Source organism: Gracilinanus agilis, chromosome 1 (assembly GCF_016433145.1).
Source record: "Gracilinanus agilis isolate LMUSP501 chromosome 1, AgileGrace, whole genome shotgun sequence".
Lineage (NCBI taxonomy): Eukaryota > Metazoa > Chordata > Mammalia > Didelphimorphia > Didelphidae > Gracilinanus > Gracilinanus agilis.
In genome coordinates this window covers 241,963,645-241,987,529 of record NC_058130.1, presented here as the reverse complement: position 1 = coordinate 241,987,529, position 23,885 = coordinate 241,963,645, and the positions used below count along the sequence as shown (strand labels likewise).

Genomic DNA, 23,885 nt, shown 5'->3' with positions numbered 1-23,885 from the left:
TAACAGACCACTTGTTTTTTCCTTATAATTCACCATGCTCTTTGAGCAGCTAAAGGTTTGTTCTGAATATAACAATTGCCTATTAAGACTTCTAAATTTACCTGTGCCAGTTAATTCATCATAGGTAATATTTACATGGTGTTTTTTGTTGATTCTAGCTTGTTCCTCACATAGTTCCTGAAAAAAACAACTTCCATATTATGAAATCTTTGGCATTAAACACAGATCCAGCTAATTCATACCAAAGATCTGATGGTAGAGATTGCTGGCTAATCTCATGTATCAGGGACATGGTGTCATGAGCTGCATTACTGTACTGAATTACACTATTCCTGAGAGCTTTAAGAGCTCGGAATTCAACATCTTTCTACTTTTCTAAATTCACTTCTGCATTCTCAGGATTATCTCTAATTTCTGTTGAAGAAGCTGATTTATCTGCTTTCTCTTCTAGGGTTAGGCTGGTTGTAACCCTGCTGTTAGTATTGAGTGGAGGAGGTGGTGTGGGTTGAGCACTAGTAAGCTCATCAGAGTCAAGAGAAGCTTCATAAGGTGGGGGAGAAATAAGCAGAGTGTCAGGAAGTCTATCAGCTCTAAGAGAAACCAAGAAACTGAGTAAGATGGTGGAGGGATAGAGTCAGCAGGAAAAAATGAAAGTGGAGTGGTTAACTTATGTAGAGGATCAGTAAGCCTAAGTGTGGAAGCAATAAGCAAAATCAGAGAATCAGCCTTTGAAGGCTGGTACTCAGGAGATGGCTCTAGGGTAGTGATTCCCAAAGTGGGTGCCACTGCCCTCTGGTGGGTGCTGCAGAGATCCAGGGAGACTGTGATGGCCACAGGTGCATTTATCTTTCCTATTAATTGCTATCAAAATTTAAAATAAATTAATTTCCAGGGAGCTAAGTAATATTTTTTCTGGAAAGGGGATGGTAGGACAAAAAAGTTTGGGAACCACTGCTTTAGGGTAAGGTCAAGCTGAGAGTTAGCTTGATTCTGTGAAGGAAAAGAAGTCATCAGAGGGATGGGTGGAGCAAGATAGATGGAATTCAGGTTAGAAGAAAAGTCTAAGAGTGAGACATGTTGGGATAACAAATCCTGAATGGTTTCTGCCTCTAATGCTGTCCTAACTAACTTCCAAGCTAGCCAAACCAGTGGTGTGACTTTAAGTCCCTTTTCTTGTGCTTTTCTTAAAGTCTGTGCAATTTGGTCCCACTGTTGTACATTGAGTTCTCCTACTTCTGGGAACTCAGGATAACATTGCAAAATTACCTTAATCAATGCCTGAAGTTTAGCTTCTGGTTCTCTGAATTCTTGCCTGTGCACTAAAGATTTTAGCAATCGTATGTAACCAGTGTGAGAAGAAAGTTTCTGACCCATTTTCTAGTGGTCAGCAACTCACCCCAAAGGCCACTTGAGGTCCTTTGACCATCCCAGGTCCTGAACTGCAATCTTCCTCTTCGGTGCCAATCCACGTGGGATGCCAAATATAGCTGTCCAGCATCTCCATGAAGATTCCTAGCGGGTAGGATGCTCAGAGAGGGGAACTAAGGACTGAGTGAAAATGGGTTACAGGTTAAGGACTAAGAGAAAGAGAACATAAGGCAAGAATAAAGACAGGCAGGCAAAGAGAGTTCTGGCATAAGATAGACTGACAGGGAATAAGCTCTGGTGGACAAGAGCTTCCATGGTTCAGAGCTTCCCTCTCAGTTGCCATATTTTTTATGGGGTTATTTGTTATTTTTTATTTTTTATTGGGGTTACAACAGTATAGGGGGAAGGGAAAAAACAAGTGGTCTCATACATTGACACTATGAGGTAATCACTGGGAGATACAAAACTGGTGGAACCTAAAACAATAGGTAGAGTTAAAACCTAGATCCGGAGTTCACATGGCCTAAGGCATCTACAGTTGTTTGATACATATGTTAATTGATTGTTTTAGGTAAAATAAGGAGACTGAGATAACTGACCAGTCTTCCAGAGTGTAGCCTTAGGGAAGGGCTAGGAATTTGGCAAGGTTGAGGTTCAATTTAACTCAAGGTTACAGAAATTAATCATGAGCAGTACAAGATTCAGTTTTTGAGCACTCTTAAAATAATATCCAGATTAATGTATACCTGGATTGCTACACTATCTAAAACCATTAGCAAACATCTATAAAGGGGATAAGCTAGAAGCCTTACCTGTAAGATCTGTAATAAAGTGTTCTTTATCACTACCATTATTCTATTCTAGAAATACAAGCTAATGCAATAAGGTAAGAAAAAGAAATCAAAGGAATTAGAACAGGCAAAGAAGAAACAAAACTATTGTTTGCAGTAACTTGATAGTACACTTAGAAAATTACAGAGAATAAACTAAAAACTAGTTAAAATAATTAACAATTTTGACATCACAGGATATAAAATAAACCCACATAAATCATTAACAACATAATACATTAACAGCAAAGTACTGCAGAAAGAGACAAAAAGAGAAAATTCATTTAAAATAATGATGGAAGATCACTCCATTACAAATATGAATAATACAAAAATAGGTTTTGAGCAATAATAGATGTATAACCCAGAGGAATTGCTTGTCAACTTTGGGTGTGGGAAGAGAATAGAGGAGGGAGAGAACATTAATCATGTAACCATGGAAAAATATTCAAAATTAATTAATTAATTTATTAGAAATAAATAAAATGATGAATCATATAAAGTACTTAAGAATCTACCTGCCAAGATAAACCTAGGGACTATATGAACACAATTACAAAACACTTTATAAACAAATAAAGACATCTAAACAACTAACATTAATTGCTCATGGGTAGGCTGAGCTAGCATAATAATTGACAATTCTTTCTAAATTATTTTTTCTGTACTATACCAATCCAATTATCAAAACATTATTTTATATAGCTAGAAAATTAATTACAATTCATATAAAAGAACAAAAGGTTAAGAATATCAAGGAAATGAATGAAAAAATGTGAAGGAAGGTGGCCTAGCAATTCCAGATTTTAAACTATATTAGAAAGTGATAATCTTCAGCACAATCTGTACTTACTAAGAAAAAGAATGGTGGATCAGTGGAATAAATTAGGTGCATTATACACAGTAATAAATGACCATAATGATCTACTTTTGACAAACCCAAATATAACAAGATTTTAGGATTAGAAATCATTATTTGACAAACTTTCATGGAAAAATTGGAAGCAATTCAGCAGAAATTACCATATAACAATAAGGAGTCAAAATGAGTACATGATTTAGACCTAAGAATTTTATTTTAAGCAAATTAGGAAAGCATGAAATACTTTATGGATAAGAGAAGAACTTTTGACCAAGCAAGGCATAGAGAGCATTGCATGATGTAAAATGGATAATTTTGATTACACTAAATTAAAAAAAATTACAGAAACAAAAGGAATTCACTAAGATTGGAAGGAAAGCAGGAAACCAGGGTAGGTGGCAAGCATTTTAAAGCAAGCTTCTCTAGTAAAGCCATATTTATCAAATATATAGAGAACTTATAGGAATTTGAGTCATCTCCCAAATGATAGAGGATATGAAAAGGCAGTTTTCAGAAAAAAATCAAAGCTCTCTGTAGTCATGTGAAAAAATTCTCTAAATGATTATTGAGTAGAGAAATGCAAATTAAGATAACTAAAGTATCACCACATAATTAGAATAGCTAAGATGAAAGAAAAGGACAATGACAAATGTTGGAGGGATATGTGGAAAAATTAACACAAAAATGAATTTTTGGTGGAGTTGTGAACTAATCTAACTATTCTGGTGAGCATTTTGGAGCTATACCAAAAGGAGTGTAAAATTGTTTATACTCTTTGATCAAACAATACCACTACCTGGTCTATATCCCAGAGATAAAAGAAAATAGAAAGGAACTATATGTACAAAAATATTTATAGTAGCTCCTTTTATGGTGGCAAAGAACTGGAAACTGAGAAGATGCTTATTAATTGCAGAGTCACTGAACAAGTTGTGGTATATGATTGTGATGGGATATTAATGTGCTATAAAAAGTGACAAGCAGGTTGTTTCAGGAAAAAAACTGGCAAGATTTACATATACTTATACAAAACGAAATTAACAGAGCTAGAAAAATATTGTACACAGTAACAGCAATGTTGTAATAATGATCAGCTATGAATGATTTAGCTATTCTTCACAATACAATGATCCAAAACTATTTGAAGGAACCCATGATGAAAAAAGTTATTCACTTACTTCCAGAGGAAAAAAAAAAAACTGATGGAATCTGAATGCAGACTGAAAAACGCTTTCTAAAACCCCCCACAGCTTTCTTTATTATCCTTTTTTTTTTTTTTTTGGCAAGGAGGGGAATCTGTGTTTTCTTTTGCAACATTACTAATAGGAAATTTTTTTCATGATTGCATATGTATAATCTATATCAAATTGCTTCCTTTTTCATGGAAATGATTAGAAAAAGAAGAACAGAAAGAATTTTGAACTAAAATCATTTTTTTAATCTTGAATTATTTGTTCATGAGTAATTGAGAAAAATAAAATTTAAGAAATTAAAAAAATAAATTTACTAATAAACTCTTTAAAAAGAAGCTATTAATTTTAACTCCCATTTCTATGCAACTCTTAAAGCAAAGTTAATCTTAAACATTGCCTTTCAGAATAATTTACCATTGTCATGATTTCTAAAGCTTTTGTTCACTGAAAAAATATCAATTATAGAGGAAATGTAAAGCCTCCCAAAATAAATAAAATTAAAGAGGAAAAGGTCATATCTACCATAAGTATGCATAGTCATTTTTTTTTAAACCCTTGTACTTTGGTGTATTGTCTCATAGGTGGAAGATTGGTAAGGGTGGGCAATGGGGGTCAAGTGACTTGCCCAGGGTCACACAGCTGGGAAGTGGCTGAGGCCAGGTTTGAACCTAGGACCTCCTGTCTCTAGGCCTGACTCTCACTCCACTGAGCTACCCAGCTGCCCCTTGCATAGTCATTTTTGCATAACCTAATAAGGAATTATTTAAGAGCAGATGGACACCTTCAATTCTATCATATTAAAATCATAAGCCTTAACAAAATCAATGCAGCTAAAATAATATGAAAAAACAAATGTCTCTTAAAAATATTGCTACCTAAAATCTACAAGAAATTAGTACAAATATAAAATATTAATTATAATTCACTAAAATAAGTTATCAATTGATATTACTGAGTGTTTTCTGAAATCTAAAATGTAAACTTTTCTGTTTTCTGAAATCTAAAATGTAAATGCAAGAGGTCAATAGGAATAGGATTTAACATATAAAATAAAGAACTACAAAATGAACCCCCAAAAAGATATTAAGAAAGAAATGAGTGGTAGAAAAAAAAAAACGAGTTTATCATATAGTGAGAGTCAGAGACAATAGATATATGACCCATGGGCTCAATTTTTATCCACATGATGTCAATAGGAAGAGAAAAGAGGTCTTATGAAAGGTTTCAGATCTAGGTAAGGACTTGGACAGGAACTTCATAGGATAGACATAAAGTAAATTTGATGCTTGTCAGATGAGGGATAGGGAGCAGATAAAAGTCTCTCAATTTGCCTGTGTGTGTGTGAGGGTGTGTAAAACCAAAACTAAAGTTTCTACACTGATGATGATAACATCCAACATTATTATAGAACTTGAAAGTTTGCAAAGGGTCTTAAAATATAATCTCATTTTGTCTTCCCAAGAACTTTGGAAAATAGGTTCTAAAATTGTCAATTTACAAATTTAGAACCTGAAACAGATAAAGATTAAGTTACTTACCCAGGGATGCACAGCTAGTAACAAAGTGTCTGGAGTGGGATTTAAATTCAAGTTTTCCTACCTCTGGCAGTAATTCTAATGATAAAATTCTTATTAACAATTAGAAGTTTGTTAAGAAATCATATATGTACATACAAGATAATGTTTTGGTAGTGAACTTTTATGATAGATTTTTTTCCCCAAATATATTTATAATTGGCATGCCACCCAGGTGTGAGCACAGATATGACTCTTTGTGAATTCAAAGCCTCAGATTATTTACAGTAGCTATTCACCCGAATATATTCTTGCCCTTAAAAACATTTTGTAGACATATGATAAAAAAAAAACGAAGTTTGACTGAAGCCTTAAAACCCATGTTCCTTTAAAGGAAATATTTTTTTTTTGCTCAGTACTGTGGTGTTTAAAATGTCATATACTGTCAAATATTTCTTATGAAAGTCTATCTTTCCTTTCCTAGAATTCTCATTAAAGTTGTCCTACATATATATATGTAAATTTAAGTTTTGAAAAGATGAGAAAATAGGTCTCTACATCAGTAGGTTGCCTTTTGTCTAGATTATAATATACCATTAGATGAAACATCTACCTATAGAGTTGTAACACCGGCACATATATCTTGGACAGAAACAGCAAACTGACAACAAATTAGGACCAGAATTAAAGATGAGAGGACCAGAGTAGAATGAGTCCAGAGAAGTGCAAAGTTATGATGTCCCTAAATGTCTCTATAAAACAAATATCAGTTGTCTGTGGGTATTGTTTCATTGCTATGAGTAATGACACTGCAGGGAATATTTCAGAATTTGAGAAAAAATGATCATTGTAATAATTAAAAATGGGTTTGACAAACATAAGAATTTAAAAATTGTTGTGGTTGCCATTTATAAAATTAACTCTTAAGTCACAAAACTGTTAGCAGCTTTAATAGTTTTATTACAGCAGGGTAGAGATAGTAAAGAGGGAAATGTAGGAAGGTAATAAGGGAATTGTCTAGCCTACCATCCTAAGTCTGCTCTGAAGAAATCTAGCTCACTCCCCAACAAAGCTCTGATCTTTGGCCAGAGGAGTGGGAGAGTCTCAGCCTCCAAAGTAGAAGTCCTCCAATGCAGAAAAAGTGCCACACCTAAGAATCCAAGACAGAGTCACCAACACAGAGGTCCTCCTTCAGCAAGAGCCACCAGCACAGCAGAAGCAGACGGTCCTCAACAAGAACCACCAGTGACAGGACAGGAACTATACAGGATGGACACAAAGTAAATCTGATGCTTGTCAGATGAAGAATAGGGAGCAGATAAATTCCCTTTTTTGTCCTCTGCCAAAGTCTTACTTCCCAACTGTTCTGAGCTTCAACTGCCTCCCAAACTCAAAATAGCTATTGAATTCATATGGCATCATATATCAATATCTATAGATACTTCTCTTTAGTGTAGCTATATTTTGTAATATGTGTATCTATATCCACATATATGCATGTAAACACAGTACATATATGGTGCATGTTTTAATGCATAGGAATATATGAATATATACATACATATATGTGGGAAAGTACACGCATGTGAATAATCCTTTACAGTGACATGTCTGTGTACATCTATATATGTAGTATATAGCATATATAAATACATATGCATGTATGTCTGTGTATACCTGTGTTTGTGAGCCTACATGTACCCATGACACATGATGTAGCTAACTGAATTTCTTAGCCAAAAACTAGAGATTTCTTATGTGAGGATTATTGTTGTTAGCCAATGGTCAAGACTCTATAGTTCTTTTAAGCTGATTAAGGAACTTCTTCACACTTGGTTGTGAAATAATAGAAAAATGATATTTTCTTTGCCTTAACACAAAATGAGAGCCACATCACTAAAAGGATTACAGATTTTTAGTTGACAGTTTTATAGCTCTAAAGATCAGTCAAAAATTTAAAAGACTGAACCTTTGAATTCATAAAGAGTGATACCTGTGCTCTCACATCTGGGTGGCATGAACATTCTTATTAAATACATTCACAATTCTTGTAACGTTAAGTCACAAAATCATCTTTGCTCAAATCACTATTATTATTATTATCATCATCATTTTTAAATTTCAAGAATCTATTGAAGTCAGAAAGCCTTTTACCATCAGAAATGGAATAGTTGCTTCATAATGATTAGGAATGAAATTTTATTCAGAAATGTTTGTCATTTGTACTTAGAGTAATTTCAGCATTTTTGACCATATCTATTATACCTTCTTAATCCTCTACTCACTCCTTTTCACACATGATCTTTTAAAAATGGTTCTGATAACTTGCAGGGTAGAGTGAAGCTGGGTTTTAGGAGACATTTTATAAAGCAGGCTAAGGAGTTGTATATGTTTGTCATGGTTGCACATGTACCTTTCTTCAGGAAAAAAGCTGGAAAGAATAAATCTTGAATTTAAATGCTACATTTCTTTAGATGAGTCACAGTTTTTACTATGAGTTTTTGTATTTCTCATTTACTTTATAATTATAATTTTAATTTCAGTAATAATTTAAAAATAATACTTTTGGGTGTATTTGTATGCATATATGTGTATGTATATAAACTATCTTTAAAATTCCCTAAAACTATCAAAACAGGGTATTTATATATTTTTAAATATGTGTGTTTGTATATGCACAATATGCATATATTCCTTAAATATGTACATGTTCCATAAAATAAAATAAAAAAAAAACAGAGAGGGATCATGTCATATTGGATTGACTCAAACAGGGGGGCCCAGATTCAAGTCTTGCCTCTGAAACATACTGACTGTATGACCCTGGGCAAATTAATGTCTTAGTGCTCTGGGGAACTATTGGTTTATACTTTGTAAAGTTGATGCTGACCAACCTAGATGGAGGGAGTTTCCTCACCAGGAATTCTCATATCAGTTAAATTATAGTTCTGGTTCTAAAATAAAATAAAAACAAAGGAGACTCTTAGTATCTCATGAGAGCAGATGTTTATGTAGTACTGAAAAATTCTGTGCATACATTTAATTATTTGAGCTCTCAACCACCTTGTGGGAAAAGTGCTGAACTATTTGGATTTGGCTATGAATATTATAAAATCTTTACAGAGGAAAAAAATTGGGCTCCTATAGGTTAAATAATTTGACCACGGTCACCCCAATATGTTTTGGAATCAAGATATGGGCCTGAATACTACTGTACTAACTGTGACTGTCCCATAAGTCTCTGTCTTCGGCTCTTTTCTCTTTCTGTACAACTTCACTTGGTGGTCTAATCACCTCTCAGAGATTCAATTACAACTTTTATTCTCATGATTCTCAAATCTACATATTCATTCATACCCTCTCTCCTGACCTCCAGCCTCCCATCTCCAGCTATCCATCATATAAAACTGGATGTCCAATAGACATCACAAACTCAATACATCCAAAACTGAATTCTTTATCTTTCCTCCTAATGCTTTTATCTTCCAAACATTCCTCTTATTGTTGAGGGAACTTCCCAGTACTTCAGGCTCACAACTTAGATTTTATTCTACACTCATTATCTCACTTTTCTTTATATCCAATTTGTCTCCAAGCTCCTGCCCATTTTACTTTTGTAACATCTCTCAAAACATGCTTCAGTCTCTGATATTGTTATGGACACCTTCATAATGTCATGCCTAGATTATTGCAATAACTTTCTGATAGGTTTGTCTGTGTCAAACCTCTCCCTACTTTAGCTACCAAAGAGATTTTCCTAAAGTTCTGACCCAAGCATGTCACCTCTTCATCCAATAAACTCTAATGATTCCTGATCACTTTCAGGATCAAATGTAAAACCCATTTTTTGATCTTCAAAGTCCTTCTTAATCTCTAACTCCCAAAAGTTTCTAGTCTTCTTATACCTTATTTCACTTTTATCCATTCCATTTTCAACCCCATCTCCCATGCTGATGATACTGGCCTCCTTTGTGTTCCTAGAACAACACTCCATCTGTCATCTATGAACATTTTCTCTAACTTCCCTCCATGCCTGTAATGCTCTCATTCCTCTCTGCTTTCTCTTAGCTTCCCTGGCTTCTTTCAAGTCTCAGCTAAAATCCCACCTTCCACCTACCAAAAGTCTTTCCCAATCTCTTATAAGTCTAAGTCTATTGATAATTTTACATTTGTCCTTTCTGCCTTATTTGTACAGAGTTATCTCCTTCATTAGACTGTTTCTTTGTTTCTACAACATTTGGCACAGTGCCAGGTAGCTAATGGTAGAGAGAGAACTGAATCTGGAGTTGAGTTCAAATTTTATCTCAGATACTCATTAGCTGTGTGACCCTGGCCAAATCACGTTATCTACTTAAATTGGTTTTCTCAATTGTAAAATGGACTGAAAAATAACGCTTTCTTCATAGAGCTATAATGTGGCAGCTAACCTATGAAGAAACTGCTTCTTGAGATAACCACCAATATGATTATTCTGAAGCTAGAGGGATAAAAGAGCTATATCTGGCTGTCCAGAAGAAATGGACTTGAAAGTTCTTTAGACAGTGCATTTCCAAAAAATTTTTTTTCTCATTACCTCTCAGAGGAGTATAATAGTTTTCATAGATTATTATTTTATGTCAAGTTTGTGTTAAAGAACATTTATGAACTTTTTGTGATTTAATCATTTCTTTTGTGATGGAGGAAAAATAGTTTTCCCCTATATGGAGTATCTTTCTAGAAGGGGCCTTGGTAATTCTTTTTGGTAACACTGACATTTTAAGCCAGGTCAGTCTAGTAGTTCAAAGAAAGTATTATAAAACAATGAGACACTCATAAACCATAAAAGATCATTTAAAACAAGCTTTTACTCATCATAAGAAAATTTAAAGAATAGAATCCCCTCAGTAAAAGAAGGATATAAAATACTCTTGTATTATGCCTCCACAGTCATCATGATCTCCAATTTGTCATACCAATTCAATAAAGCATTGCCTACCAGTCAAGAGACTTATATCTCATTCTGGTACCTCTAAAGGTTGGGACTTTTGTATTTTAGGAGACAAGGAAATAAAAAGTCTTCCCCTACTCCTTTAGGAATGAGCCCAGCCAACATGCACCAGAACACCTGAATCCCAGCCCAGCAAGTAAGATATTGAACCATGGCTCCTTTAGGCAAAAAGAAATAGAGATTGAGAGGGTTAAATCCAAGGGTAAAGAACAAGGAAGGTTCAGGTTCTAATTATATAGGGGTCATGGATTTTTTTCTTAACCTCAGGAAAGTCCAATTACCCTACCAGAACAGGAAAGCAGAAAACAGCAGCATCTACCACATCTAGACATGACACACCTAACCTTTTTTAAAAGAGATTTTCTTTTTTTAATAATTTTTATTTTAAAAATATTTTTCCATGTTTACATATTTTTATTTTCTACCCTTGGATCCAATCAGCATTTCCACTGAGTTATTCAAACATTATCACTTATACCTATTTCCATATTATTCATTTTTGCAGTAGAACAATCTTTTAAAACCAAAACCCTAGATCATATATCCATATAAACAAATGATAAGTCATTTGTTTTTCTTCTGTGTTTTCTATTCCCGTAGTTTTTCTCTGGATGTGGATAGCATTCTTTCTCAAAAATCCCTTGGGATTGTCTTGTAGTAGCAAAGTCCATTACATTATATTGTTCCACGACGTTTCACTTTTTGTATATAATGTTCTCTTGGTTCTGCTCATTTCACTCTGAATCAGTTCCTGGAGGTTCTTCCAATTCATATAGAAATCTGCCAGTTCTTCATTCCTTATAGCACAATAGTATACCTTCACCATCATATACCACAATTTGTTCAGCCATTCCCCAATCAAGGTACAACCCCTCATTTTCTGATTTTTGCCACCACAAAGAGTGTAGTATGAATACTTTTGTACAAACATTTTTCCTCTTTATGGTACAAACCTAGTAGTGGTATTGCTGAATCAAAGGGTATACATTTCTTTAAAGCCCTTTGGGCATAGTTCCAAATTGCCTTCCAGAAGGGTTGGATCAATTCACAACTCCACCAGCAATGCATTAGTGTCCTGATTTTTCCATAACCCCTCTAACATTTATTCTTTTCCTTTACTGTCATATTGCCAATCTGCTAGATGTGAGGTGGTACCTCAGCATTGTTTTGATTTGCATTTCTCTAATTGTGATAGATTTTGAACACTATTTCATGTGCTTATTGATAGTTTTGATTTGTTTATTTGAAAACTGCCTACTCATGCTCCTTGGCCATTTGTCAATTGGCAAATGGCTTGATTTTTTTGCACAGTTGACTTAACTTCTTATAAATTTGAGAAATGAGACCTTTGTCAGAGGTTTTGTTATAAATATTTTCCCCGATTTCTTACTTCCCTTATAATTTTGGTTCTGTTGGTTTTGTTTGTATAAAAACTTTTTAGTTTAATGTAATCAAAATTATTCATTTTTTATTTTGTAATGTTCTCTATCAATTGCTTGGTCTTAAATTCTTTTCTTTCCCATGGATCTGACAGGTACTATTCTATGTTTGCCTATTTTACTTATAATTTCCCTCTGAGTTAATCTTGGTATAGGGTGTGAGATGTTGATATAAACCTAATCGCTCCCATACTGTTTTCCAATTTTCCCGGCAGTTTTTGTCAAATAGTGGGTTCTTGTTCCAAAATCTGGGTTCGTTGGTTTTATCAAACACTACTTTGCTGAGGTCATTTACTGTAAGTCTATTCCATTGATCCACCATTCTATCTCTTAGCCAGTATCATATTGTTTTGATGATCATCACTTAATAGTACAGTTTAAGATGTGGTACTGCTATGTCTCAATCCCTTTTTTTATTAGTTCCCTTCATATTCTTGATCTTTTGTTCTTCTAAATGAACTTTGTTATAAATCTTTTCCAATTCAATAAATTGTTTTTTAAATAAATTTTAAATTTTTAAAAAAATTTTTAAATTTTAAATAAAATTTAAATAAAATGTTTTTTGATACTTTGATAAGTATGGCACTGAATGAGTAAATTAGTTTAGTTAGGATTGTCATTTTATTATATTAGCCTATCCTACCTCATGAAACAAGAATGTTTTTCCAATTGTTTAGATCTAGTTTTATTTGTGTGAAAAGTGTTTTGTGGTTGTGTTCATATAATTCCTGAGTTTCTCTTGGCAGAGAGATTCCCAATTTTCTCCAGATATCTTTTAACTCTAATTATTTTTTATTTCATTCACTCTCCTTCATTATTATTATTATTTTTGGTTTGATTTATCTAGTTCTGAAAGGGGAAGGTTGAGATTCCCTACTAGTATGGTCTTATTATCTATTTCTTCCTTAAACTCCTTTCATTTCTCCTTTAGAAATCTAGATGCTATACAATTTGTTGCATAGATATTTAGTAATGATATTACTTTATTGTTCATAGTACCTTTTAGCAATATGTAATTTTCTTCTTTATCTCTTTTAATTAGATCACTTTCTACTTTAGTTTTGTCTGGTATCATGATTGCTACTCCTGCATTTTTTTACTTTAGATGATGCATAATAAATTCTGCTCCAGCCTTTTACATTGAATCTGTGTGTGTGTGTCACCCTGTCTCAAATATGTTCTTATAAACAACATATAGTAGGATTCTGTTTTTTTTTTTTCATTTGCTTTGCTATCTGCTTCTGTTTTATGGGTGAGTTATTCCAATTCACCTTCAGAGTTATGATTATTAACTGTGTGTTGCCCTTCATCATGTTATCCCCTTGATATACTGCTTTATTCCCTTTCACTCTGTTCTTCCTCACCAGTATTTTGCTTTTCATCACCTTCCCACTTCCCCTTCCTCCAATTACCTCTCCCTTCTCTTGTCTTAATCCCCTTCTATTTCTCTATAGACTAAGATAGAATTCTATACCCCATTGAATATATTGGTTTTCCCTCTCTAATCCAGTTACAATGTAACTGTTTACAAGTTAAACATTTAGTTAAATGAGGAAAGTTTAAACATTGACCTTCACCACCCTTATCATCCCTTCTCTATAATGATTTTTCACACCTCTTTATATTATATAATTTACCCCATTCTATCTCTCCCTTCCCTTTTCTCAGTTCAACCCTGTCTTTTAGCCTTTGATTTTTTTTACATATCATTCATATGCATGTATATAATACATATCATTTCTTATCATCACATTTAAATAACATCACATCATCATATATTGTTATATACATCATATCATCATAATCGGTTTACTTCCCCACCCACTTTCTGGGTTAATTCTTTCTATCTTCTCTACTACTAAGAGTAATGTAATATGCTTTTTTAAACTTTTAAAATAAAAAGTATACATAAACACATATAAATTCATTAACAATATGCTTTTTTGTTACAAAGTGAGAGCAATTTTAGTATAATTTATTGTTATGATAAGGCCCTTAGACGGCACAGTAGATAAAATGCTGGGCTTAGAGTCAGGAAGATTTGAGTTCAAATTTGGATTAAGATACTTACTAATTATACATGGAAAAGTCACTTAACAACTGTTTGCTTCAGTTTCCTAAATTGTAAGATGGAGATAACATCACCACTTACCTTGCATGATTGTTGTGGGGATCAAATGAGATGTTTATAAACATATTTAGCACAGTGCCTGACATGTAGTAAGTGCTATATATATGATGATTACCTTTCTTGTTTCCCTTACAAAATTCTCCTATATCCCTCATCTTATTGGATCCTCAAAATAATTCTGAGATAACAGATATCAGCATTGTTATTCCCCTTTCACAGATACGGATTTAAATAGTTTGCCCAAAGTCACACATTGCTAAGAATGTCAGGACTTTAAGCTATATCTCCTAACCTTACACAATCCCTGGTGCTCTATCCATTGCATAATATTGCCTACCTTTTTATCATTTTTCTTTTCTTAGATCCCATATCCCATTTTTTTCAGGCTATAATATAATAGGTATTATTCTTTATAGATCTATTTCCTAGGGCTGTGATTTTAGAAAATTTCAAATATATTGATCTTCTCTTTGTATTTTGTACAGGAACTTTCTTTGTTCTTTCCTCCAAAATAACTCTTACCCCTTCATCCCTCTTATTCCAGTAAGCTAACATACTCAGGATCATAGGATTTCAAAAGCAAAAGAGACATTTGTAAGAGGGTAAGGGGTTTTTTTGATTGGACTAAATATTAATATTTAGAGATGTGGTCACCAAGGAATTGAATAAATATCAATTCTTAAAATGATTTTAGTAATTTATTTACAAAATATAGAAGAGAGTGGAAGTAGAGAGATGAGAAGAGAGTAGAGTAAAAGATTTAACTTAACAAACTAGATTTGTATTCAGAATCTGGGCTTTACTCAGGCAGGGCTCCAGAGGCCCAGCCGGAGAGCCTAAAAGTCAATTAACAAGGGGTTTAGTCATGAGAGCTTCTCCCAATCAAGGGCCTCTCTGAAGGCTAAGGTAGTTAGCTTTCTTCATTCACCACATGTAGTTCTAAGGGAAAGATTTATGAACAGTCCACCAAGGTCTCAGGGTCCTGGGTGTAGCATTCCTCCAGGTCTCAGCCATAAACAAGAAGGGCTCCTCCAGGTCCAAGACATGAACAAGAAGAGAGCTGAACTCCCTGAAGTCTCTTCTTTTGCACCACTTCCTGTGCCTTCCTCTTAGTTTACATGTCCAATCACAACAGACACTTTTCTTAGGACTGCTTAGGAGGCAGTCAGTAAATTCTGATTGGTCTCTCACTCTAGCACATGTAGGTCACAGACCTCCCAACTTGTGAGTTAAGTGGAGTTGTTTACACTTTTGGTGATTAGATTTGAGAATGGGCAAGGTAGATTTAATCTCATTATCACACATTAGAGATTAGTGAGTCCAACTACTTCATTTTACTTATTTTTAAATGTTCAATATTTTTCCCAATTACACATAAAAACAATTTTAACATTAGTATTCTAAAAATTTGAGTTTAAAATATTCTCCATCCCTGTCTTCCTTTTCTGCTCCCTGAAATGGTAAACAATTTGATAAAGGTTATCAATGTGATATCGTGTAAAACATATTTCCATATTGGTCATGAGTAGAAGAAGATATCTTAAAAAGGAAGAAAATAAAGTAAAAAACAAAACAAAACAAAGACAAAAACATACCTAGATCTGCATTCAGACTCCATCACTTCCTTCTTTGAAGATGGATAGCATTTTTCATTATGAGTCCTTTAAAATTGTCTTCCATTATTGTAGTACTCTGAATAACTAAGTCATTTAGTTGATAATCATATAATATTGCTACTCCTATATACTTTGTACATAGTACAAAGTTCTGCTCATTTCACTTTTTATCAGTTTATATGTCTTTCCAGATTTTTCTGAAAGCATCCTACTAGTCATCACTTATAGCACAATAGTATCCCATTAAATCATATACCACAAATTGTTCAACTATTCCTTACTTAATGGCCTCACCTCAATTTCCAGTTCTTTACTGCCCCAAAAACAGCTGCTATAAAATTTGCTATAATTTCTTGTACAAATAAGTCCTTTCTCTACTTTTTAAAAATCTCTTTGGAATATAGACCTAGTAATACTAGTTCTGGATCAAAGGTAATCATTACAAGTGAGATTAAGGAAATGTTGAGGATTTTGGAAAAAAATTAAAGTTTATTGAAGACACACCCAGAAAAAGTTGGGACAGATCATGCATTGGAACTGTGTAATGACATATGTTTCACACGTTATCAAAATGTTCTGAAAGGGAGTAAAAAACAAACTTCCAATGAAAGATTTTTGTTGAAACAGCCTCTACATGACGTAGTGTGGCAAAACAGCCAAAATTCAGTGAAGAAAATGATGATAATTAAGTAAAGTAAAAAAAAACAATGAATTTTAGCAATAAATTTATATATCATAAGTAATGTGTAAAGTCAATTTTACATTTAAATGTAGCTTTACATGAGTAGAGAGTAAGTTATGTTAAGAGACGGCACATGAACTGAAAGCCACCAGCATCTTTGCTTGACCTTCAAGGTAAATAACATTTCATAAGTAAGTTTATTTCTTTACATTATTTCTTATTAGCTATAAATATATTTATTTGTTATTTATAAAGTACATTTTGATATTTAAAAGCATATCAAACAAAAAATTTTTGTGGTTTTGGGGGGCTGGAGTAGATTAATTTCATTTCCATTAATTTCAATGGGGAAATTAGATTTGACACATGAGCAAATTGAGTTACAAGCTTGTCCATGGAACAAATTGAACTTGTGTGTTAAGGTACTACTGTAGTATCAAAATTACCCTTTTTATATCTTGGAGTGCTTTCTTTCTTTTTTTTTCTTTCTTTCTTTTTTTTTTCCTTTTCTCTTTTTTTGGTTATATATTATTTCCTTTTCTATAGATCTGACAAGTAAAGAATTCTGTAATCCTAATTTTCTTGTGATATTGCCCTTTATGTCTAAATTATTTACCCATTTTTAATTTATCTTGGTATATAGTGTGAGATGTTACTTCATACCTGGCTTCTGCCATTCTATTTTCCAGTTTTCTTAGAGATTTTTGTTAATATAGTGAGTTCTTATTTGAAAAGCTTGGATCTGTGTCTTAGCAAACACTAGATTATCATAATAATTTTCTCCTGCCTTTTGTCTACCGAATCTATAGCCCCAATCCTCTAATTCTTAGCCAATACCACATTATTTTGATGATTACTTCTTTATAATACAGTTTGAGGTCTCGTAAGGTTAGACTACCTTCCCTCACATTTTTTCCCCTTAATTTCCTTGACATTTTTTATTTTTTATTGTTCTATTTCATTATGATTTTTTCAAGCTTTATAAAATTATTTTGGGTAGTTTGATTGATGTAGAACTAAATAAGAAAATTAATATAGGTAGAATTGTCATTCATTTTACAAATGACAAAACAACTTAGTAATTTCAGTCTCTATATTATTTTCACCTACTTTGACTGATGCAATATTTTTGCCATTAGTATATCATGTTATAAAAAAAACCCAGAAATATTTGGCATCCAATTGGAAGTCTCCAGGCTTTATTTGATAAACCAAGAAAGAATTTAAAGTACTTTTATGAATTATAAATCTGAATTGATCAAATTAACAACACAGATAGTTGTGCTATGGGGGGAAGGTTATATATCATTTAGCTCATTATTATTCTTTCTCATGATACTCTATCCTGGCTTCACAATTTTATGTTTATTTGAAAATTTTTTTCCTCTTCTCTTTACACTAAACTATATTCTACATACACTACTTAAAGATTATAGTATTAAGCTATATGATCTTTTTGATAGAATCATAGGAAATTCCTGAAATCTTTATATAACCCAACCAGCATGTCCAGGCCACAAAGTAAGCTGTAAGTACCTTGAGATTATCCCAAGTTTTAAATTGAATATGAGATTGGCAAGTCCCAGGGTCTATTAGTATCCCAAGTTTCCTCTTTAGGAATAAGCCATTCTTGGAACCCTTTTTGGAGTTATCTAGAATATTTTGACTATATATTGTCAACTAGGTTCAGAGAATTCCAAGTTTACCTTTATTCTTTGGGAACTTGCCTTGATGGAAGTCCCAGACTGCAAGGTCTTTAAAGTACTTAGTGATCCCAGTTTAGGTGGGACTAGTCGACACAAGCAAACCTTAATTACACTTTTTGTCTTAGAAGTTTCTCCCACTGTATCAAAGTTCTCTCCCAAGTAGCCCAGCCCTTGTCTGGACTCTTTCTTTTGCATTCATTGTAAAGCATCAGCCTCTCCCTGATAGTTTGGTCTTGGACTTCTCATTTCCTTGTAGCCATTGTAAAGCCAATCAATCCCTGTCTTTAATTCCCCAAAAGGTATATAAGAACCCTATGTTCTATTTTTCTTTGGAGAATCATTTTTGGCAATGATTCTCTCAGAGACACTGTTCTCAGAGCTCCAGAGTTTTTACTCTGTCTGTGTGCTATTTAGCCCTTGGCTTTGTGTGGTGGCTGATAATTAGGGACCTGTCTCTTTCCTGATTAAAGATTTAGTTTTATGACTACTTTAGTGGTTCTGTGTTTTTTCAAATTGACAATATAAAGTATGAGTGCTAGATAAAGTTTGTCCTTGCCTCTAAACCTATAAGTTAACTATGACAAAGATCTCAGAACTGCCTTAAACTCTCTGTGTCCTACTGACCTGGAGTTAGTCTAGTTTCAGGGACTACCATAGAATAAAACTTCTAGATTCCTCACTGTGTTGGATAGTCCTGGGCATAAAGTAGAGACTATAGATTTTAACAATAGCTTGTCACATAGAACATGATATATGGAGAATGACAATGAAAGAGATGCTTTTTTTTTTAAGGAAATAGTTTAATTCCACAGAGCTCTACTCTCCATGATATAGGATGGAAGTCAATGGAAAGAACTAGAGGGAGAAGACCTATTTTTTAACCTGCCACTTCCAATTATTGATTTTATGACCTTGGTTTCCTCATCTGTAAAATGAGTGTTATAATATTTATTTTATCTATCTCAAAAAGTTATTACAGGGAAATCAATTCAATAAGTGATAGGATTTATGCCTATGTAGGCTACTTGAATAAGATGAAGACTACCCAACTTCCATATATATACTTCAGAAAAATCTGAAATTTGCAACAGACAGAATAATGATCAAGAAGCTCAATGAGAAAATTTCATTTTAATGACTACAGATGTGGAAAGCCTTCAGACAATAGGAAAAGGGGATCCTTTATCAAACAAGCAGCATTATGATTAGAAGTTGATTACATATAGATTGCAAAGTTCTATGTTCAAGCAGAGGGATTCTTGGGGAAGTCCTTAAGGTCATGAGAAAGCCTTAAAATATTTAGAAACTAAGTCCTACCCCTATGGTGGGGACCTCAGAAACCCTAGGAAAGCACAATAGAGCAGAAATAGGCTCTAAAAATGCCAAATTTGCCAAAATTTGGCCAAATTTTTGATGCCAAAAAGTGATGTACCAGTGATCAAACTGAGGCAATCGAGGAGTTATGATGTCCTTGTTTTGCTGTCCTAAGGTTCCAGATATGTGGAGTGAGAAATTCTAGGAAGTCAAACCCAATGTCAGTGATTGGACTGATTCTCACATCAGCCCCTCTCAGATAATTTAGTCCCAAACTCCTTCTCTTTGCATCTGTCTCTTACTTCTAGATCATTTCTTTAAAATGTTAATTTGCTTGAATGTACCCACTATAAAGATATTCTTCAATTTTTTGAAGATATTTCTTGAAGAAGTTTGTTTGCTTAAATGCATCCATTGTAAAGCCACTGTAAAACTTCAACATTCTGTTTTCATCCTCTTGAAATGTTAATTACTATAGATTGTGGGGGGGCCCCTCTGTAAACATGGGGACATTTTGTATCAGGAACATTGTATCAGGTTCAGTCTGTCTGTCACTGGTTCATCAGAGCCAGATATGGCCATCTCTCTCTCTCTCTCTCTCTCTCTCTCTCTCTCTCTCTCTCTCTCTCTCTCTCTCTCTCTAGATCTCTCTCTCTCTAAATTTCTGGAGGATTTGTTTGAGGTCCATTACTTGAGGCACTACCATACATTTCTCTCTCAAATATATTCCCTTATAAAGATGGCTTTTCCTGTTGTTTTTTTTTTTAAATAGTGGTTAAAGAAGGTGTACTTTGATATTTTCAAGGTCCCCTTAAATTTCCACTTCACATAAGAAGCAACCAATGTCTTTACTATACAAAGTATTTTTAGTGTTTTGGGATTTGTCTTTTGAGTTTATATTTTAAAAGTCAAAACTGTAATCTTGTGATTTAAGAATAAGTTTTATGAAGCAGAAGCTTGGCTGATAGGTCTTTTCCTTGTTCTACAGCTCCCTTCCTCACAAGCAAAGTTTGACTACATTAATTTGCATCCTTAGTCCCTTCACCTCTCCCTAACCCAACCTGTGCAATTTGCATTCAAAGGGGTGCCTGCCTGAGAGAACAGGTGGGTTAGAAACTCTGGAAAACACAATAATGACTTGTCAAAGGTAGCCATCTCCCAATGAGCCCTGCACTCAAAATGTATCATAAACTGTTCTGGGTTTGCATGGAGATTAAAACCTGACTTGGACCCTTGACCATTTGCTAAAAAGGTTAATTAGAGGAAACCCCATTCTGGGAAGACTGCAATGTGACTGGCTTGAATTTGTCAGGATGATGTCATTTATTTAACCTTAGGGTTATATTTTCCTATAAATAAAGGGTTTTTCTGTAAGCTGGATCTGTTTTGTGTTTTTTTAGCTGCCTTTTTCTTTTTCTCTCTCAATAAAATGTTGCATTTGAAATGGCTTCCCTCCCTGTTCCTTGAATAGTGGCTAAAGAGGGCAAACCTTGATATTTCAAGGACCCCTTAAACTTCTACTTCATATTCAGAGAAGGTCCAGAAGAAAAAAAATTCAGAGCATCAAGGATGGAGGGGAGTCTGGTGCAAGGAAATTGAGGTAAGAATAAGAAACCAGGGTATCTAGGGTAAGATCAAACACAGTTAACTCCGCACTCCTGTTCCCCAAAAGAAAAACAGCAGAGAGGAGCCTGGCTTTTGCCCAAAACTCTAATTCAGGAACTAAGGTTGAAGAGATGAGTAAATCAAATAAAACACTGACTAATGTCAAAAAGCATTAAAATCTAGTGATTTTCTCAAAAGAGGAGGAAGCTATAACAAATGCAAACAGAAACTCAAGGGGGGGAAATCAATTTTTCACAAGAATTACATGAATATCTAGAAGAAATGAAATAAGAGATTGTAAGAAGAATGTTTTTTTGCTCTGACCACTGTGGATTCATTTTGCTTGCCTTTGCTTATTTCTTGCAAAGTTTGTTGGCTTATTTTTCTCTTTGCTCAGAGTGGGTGGGGAGGGAAGGAATAATAATAGTGATGGCAAAAATAAGGAATCATTGAAATATTTTTAAAAATACACAGAAGTGAGCAAAAGGAAACTAGCTGAGCACAGATATTCTAAATAAATTACATTTAAGTTTTATAGCATTATGCTACCCAATCTCTCTGATAGAATCATAGGCATTTCCTGAAATCTTTAGATGACCCACACTGCATGTCTACACCACAAAGTAAACTGAGAGGACCCTAGGATCATCCCTGATTTTAAATTGAGAGTGAGGTTGGCCAGGCACAGGAACTGTGAGCATTCTAAGTTTCCTCTTTAGGTAGGAGTAAGCAATTCTCAAACCTCTGTCTAGAGTTCTCCAGAAGATTTTGGCTACATGTAGGGCAGAGGGTTCAAGAAGAAGTTATATGTAAATATGAAAATAATATGTAGATATAATATAAACTTTAAAATATCTGAAATGGAAATTCATATTTTTATAGTGAATTATCTTCTGTGTTCTCTATATATGGAAATGCTTTGTTAAAATATATTCAGAATATAAAGTAAAAGTTAAAAAAATAAATGTGATCATTTTATCAAGAACCTATGATTTCATTGCTTTGAGGACTCTATACCAATACAAATAGCAACCATTCATTAACTTACAGGATAACTCTCATGCTCTCATGTAGTTGCCTGAGGAATGGAGAAAAACTTTTTTAAGTTTAAAAACTTGTACAGGAACAGACAGTCAGTCAACTAGCATTTGGGAAGTACTGTTTGCAAGCTATTGAAGTGATTTCTAAGGATTCTTGATATTAAATAATGGGTCAGAGTAATTCCCAAAGCACCAGATAATCACAGAGGTATAGAATCCAAGTGCTTATGTGTGGATTCAAATCATGTGTAGGGTGAGTCCATACTTTGTTGCATCCTGGAATGTATCTTTGCCCCACAGTGTATACCACAGATACCATGGAGAACCTCATTTCTCTTTATGAGCATCAATAATGTTTATTTGAAAGTTGCAACAAATGATTGAAACACATACTTTGGTAGGACTTAAGGGAGGCAGCTAATTGCCAAGCCACAGGGGACCGATGTGTATTTCTTCTTTTTATTGTCAACCTGTAATGATTTAGCCTCATAGACTTATAGACTACAATAGACATTTACATGATTAAACATATACATATATACTTGTAAAAATACACATATATGATATTATAAAATTTAAAATTTATTTGTTTGTTGTTTGTTATATTCATTTCCTAGGTAACTCCCTCTCTCTCCATTCCTTTCCCACACTAGAGAAAGAATCATTTGACAATATATATATATATATATATATATATAAAACAATGTCTTGTTTGTTTCTAGTTATCAGTTCTTTCCTTTGAGGTGGACATAATGTAGGAAACGTAATTTATATGTATAATTTTAAAAATCAGGAATCTTATTTCCAATATTGACAGCAAAAAATTACATAAATATTTTTCCTTATTTTTCTTGATTTCCTTTCTAATCCTCCCATTCATCATCAGAATGCTAATCATATTTAAATATAATAATCTCATGTATTCTGCATAATTCATTGGCAATCCATACATTTACATTGTCTTCAAGGAAATAGCATAACTCATAGTCTAATGTCTTCTTTTGTTGTAGGTAGTTCAAATATTTCACTCTCTTATGATGTTCCACTAATTTTTTTAAGGTGACTAAATAGTCAGTAGTCTTTCTTTTATTGCAGATTTGGGCAGTAATATATTATTAGACCAGAACTTAGAGACACTTGACAATAAAATTCCAATAAATATCTTCAACACTGAATTCAATAGTCTTAGGAATTTAAAATTCCTTAAGTTGTACTTTTTTTCTTTTAAAAATATTTTATTTTTATTAATGCTTTTTCATTTTTATACTACATTATTTTTGAATATCTTTTCCTTCTCCATTACCTAGTAAGTCATTCCTTATAACAAAAAGGAAAAAGAAAAACAGGGGGACAAAAGGAATTTCAAAAACACCAATGTAAAAACTATTTTCAGCAGTATACATAGTGAAATGCTTCATTCTGTAGGCATAATTTCTCAACCTCTGATATGAAGGGACAAATATCTATCTTAGGCATTATAATTTCATTATATTGAATTTCATTTATTGGGTTGTTCTTTCCATTTACAGTGCTGTGGTTATTATGTATATGATTTCCCTTACTCTAAATCATATTAGATGTCTTTTCATGTTTTTTTC

At 33.5% G+C, this 23,885-nt stretch overlaps 1 protein-coding gene across 1 annotated transcript in view; it reads right to left on the bottom strand.

Moving 5' to 3' along the window:
- Positions 1 to 367: 367 nt before the first annotated feature.
- Positions 368 to 23,885, bottom strand: part of IZUMO3 (IZUMO family member 3) — a 101,059-nt gene continuing 77,541 nt past the window's right edge. Inside the window, exon 7 of the mRNA XM_044679402.1 lies at positions 368 to 590. Coding sequence (XP_044535337.1) covers positions 368 to 590 — 223 coding nt within the window. The remainder of the gene's footprint in view (positions 591 to 23,885) is intronic.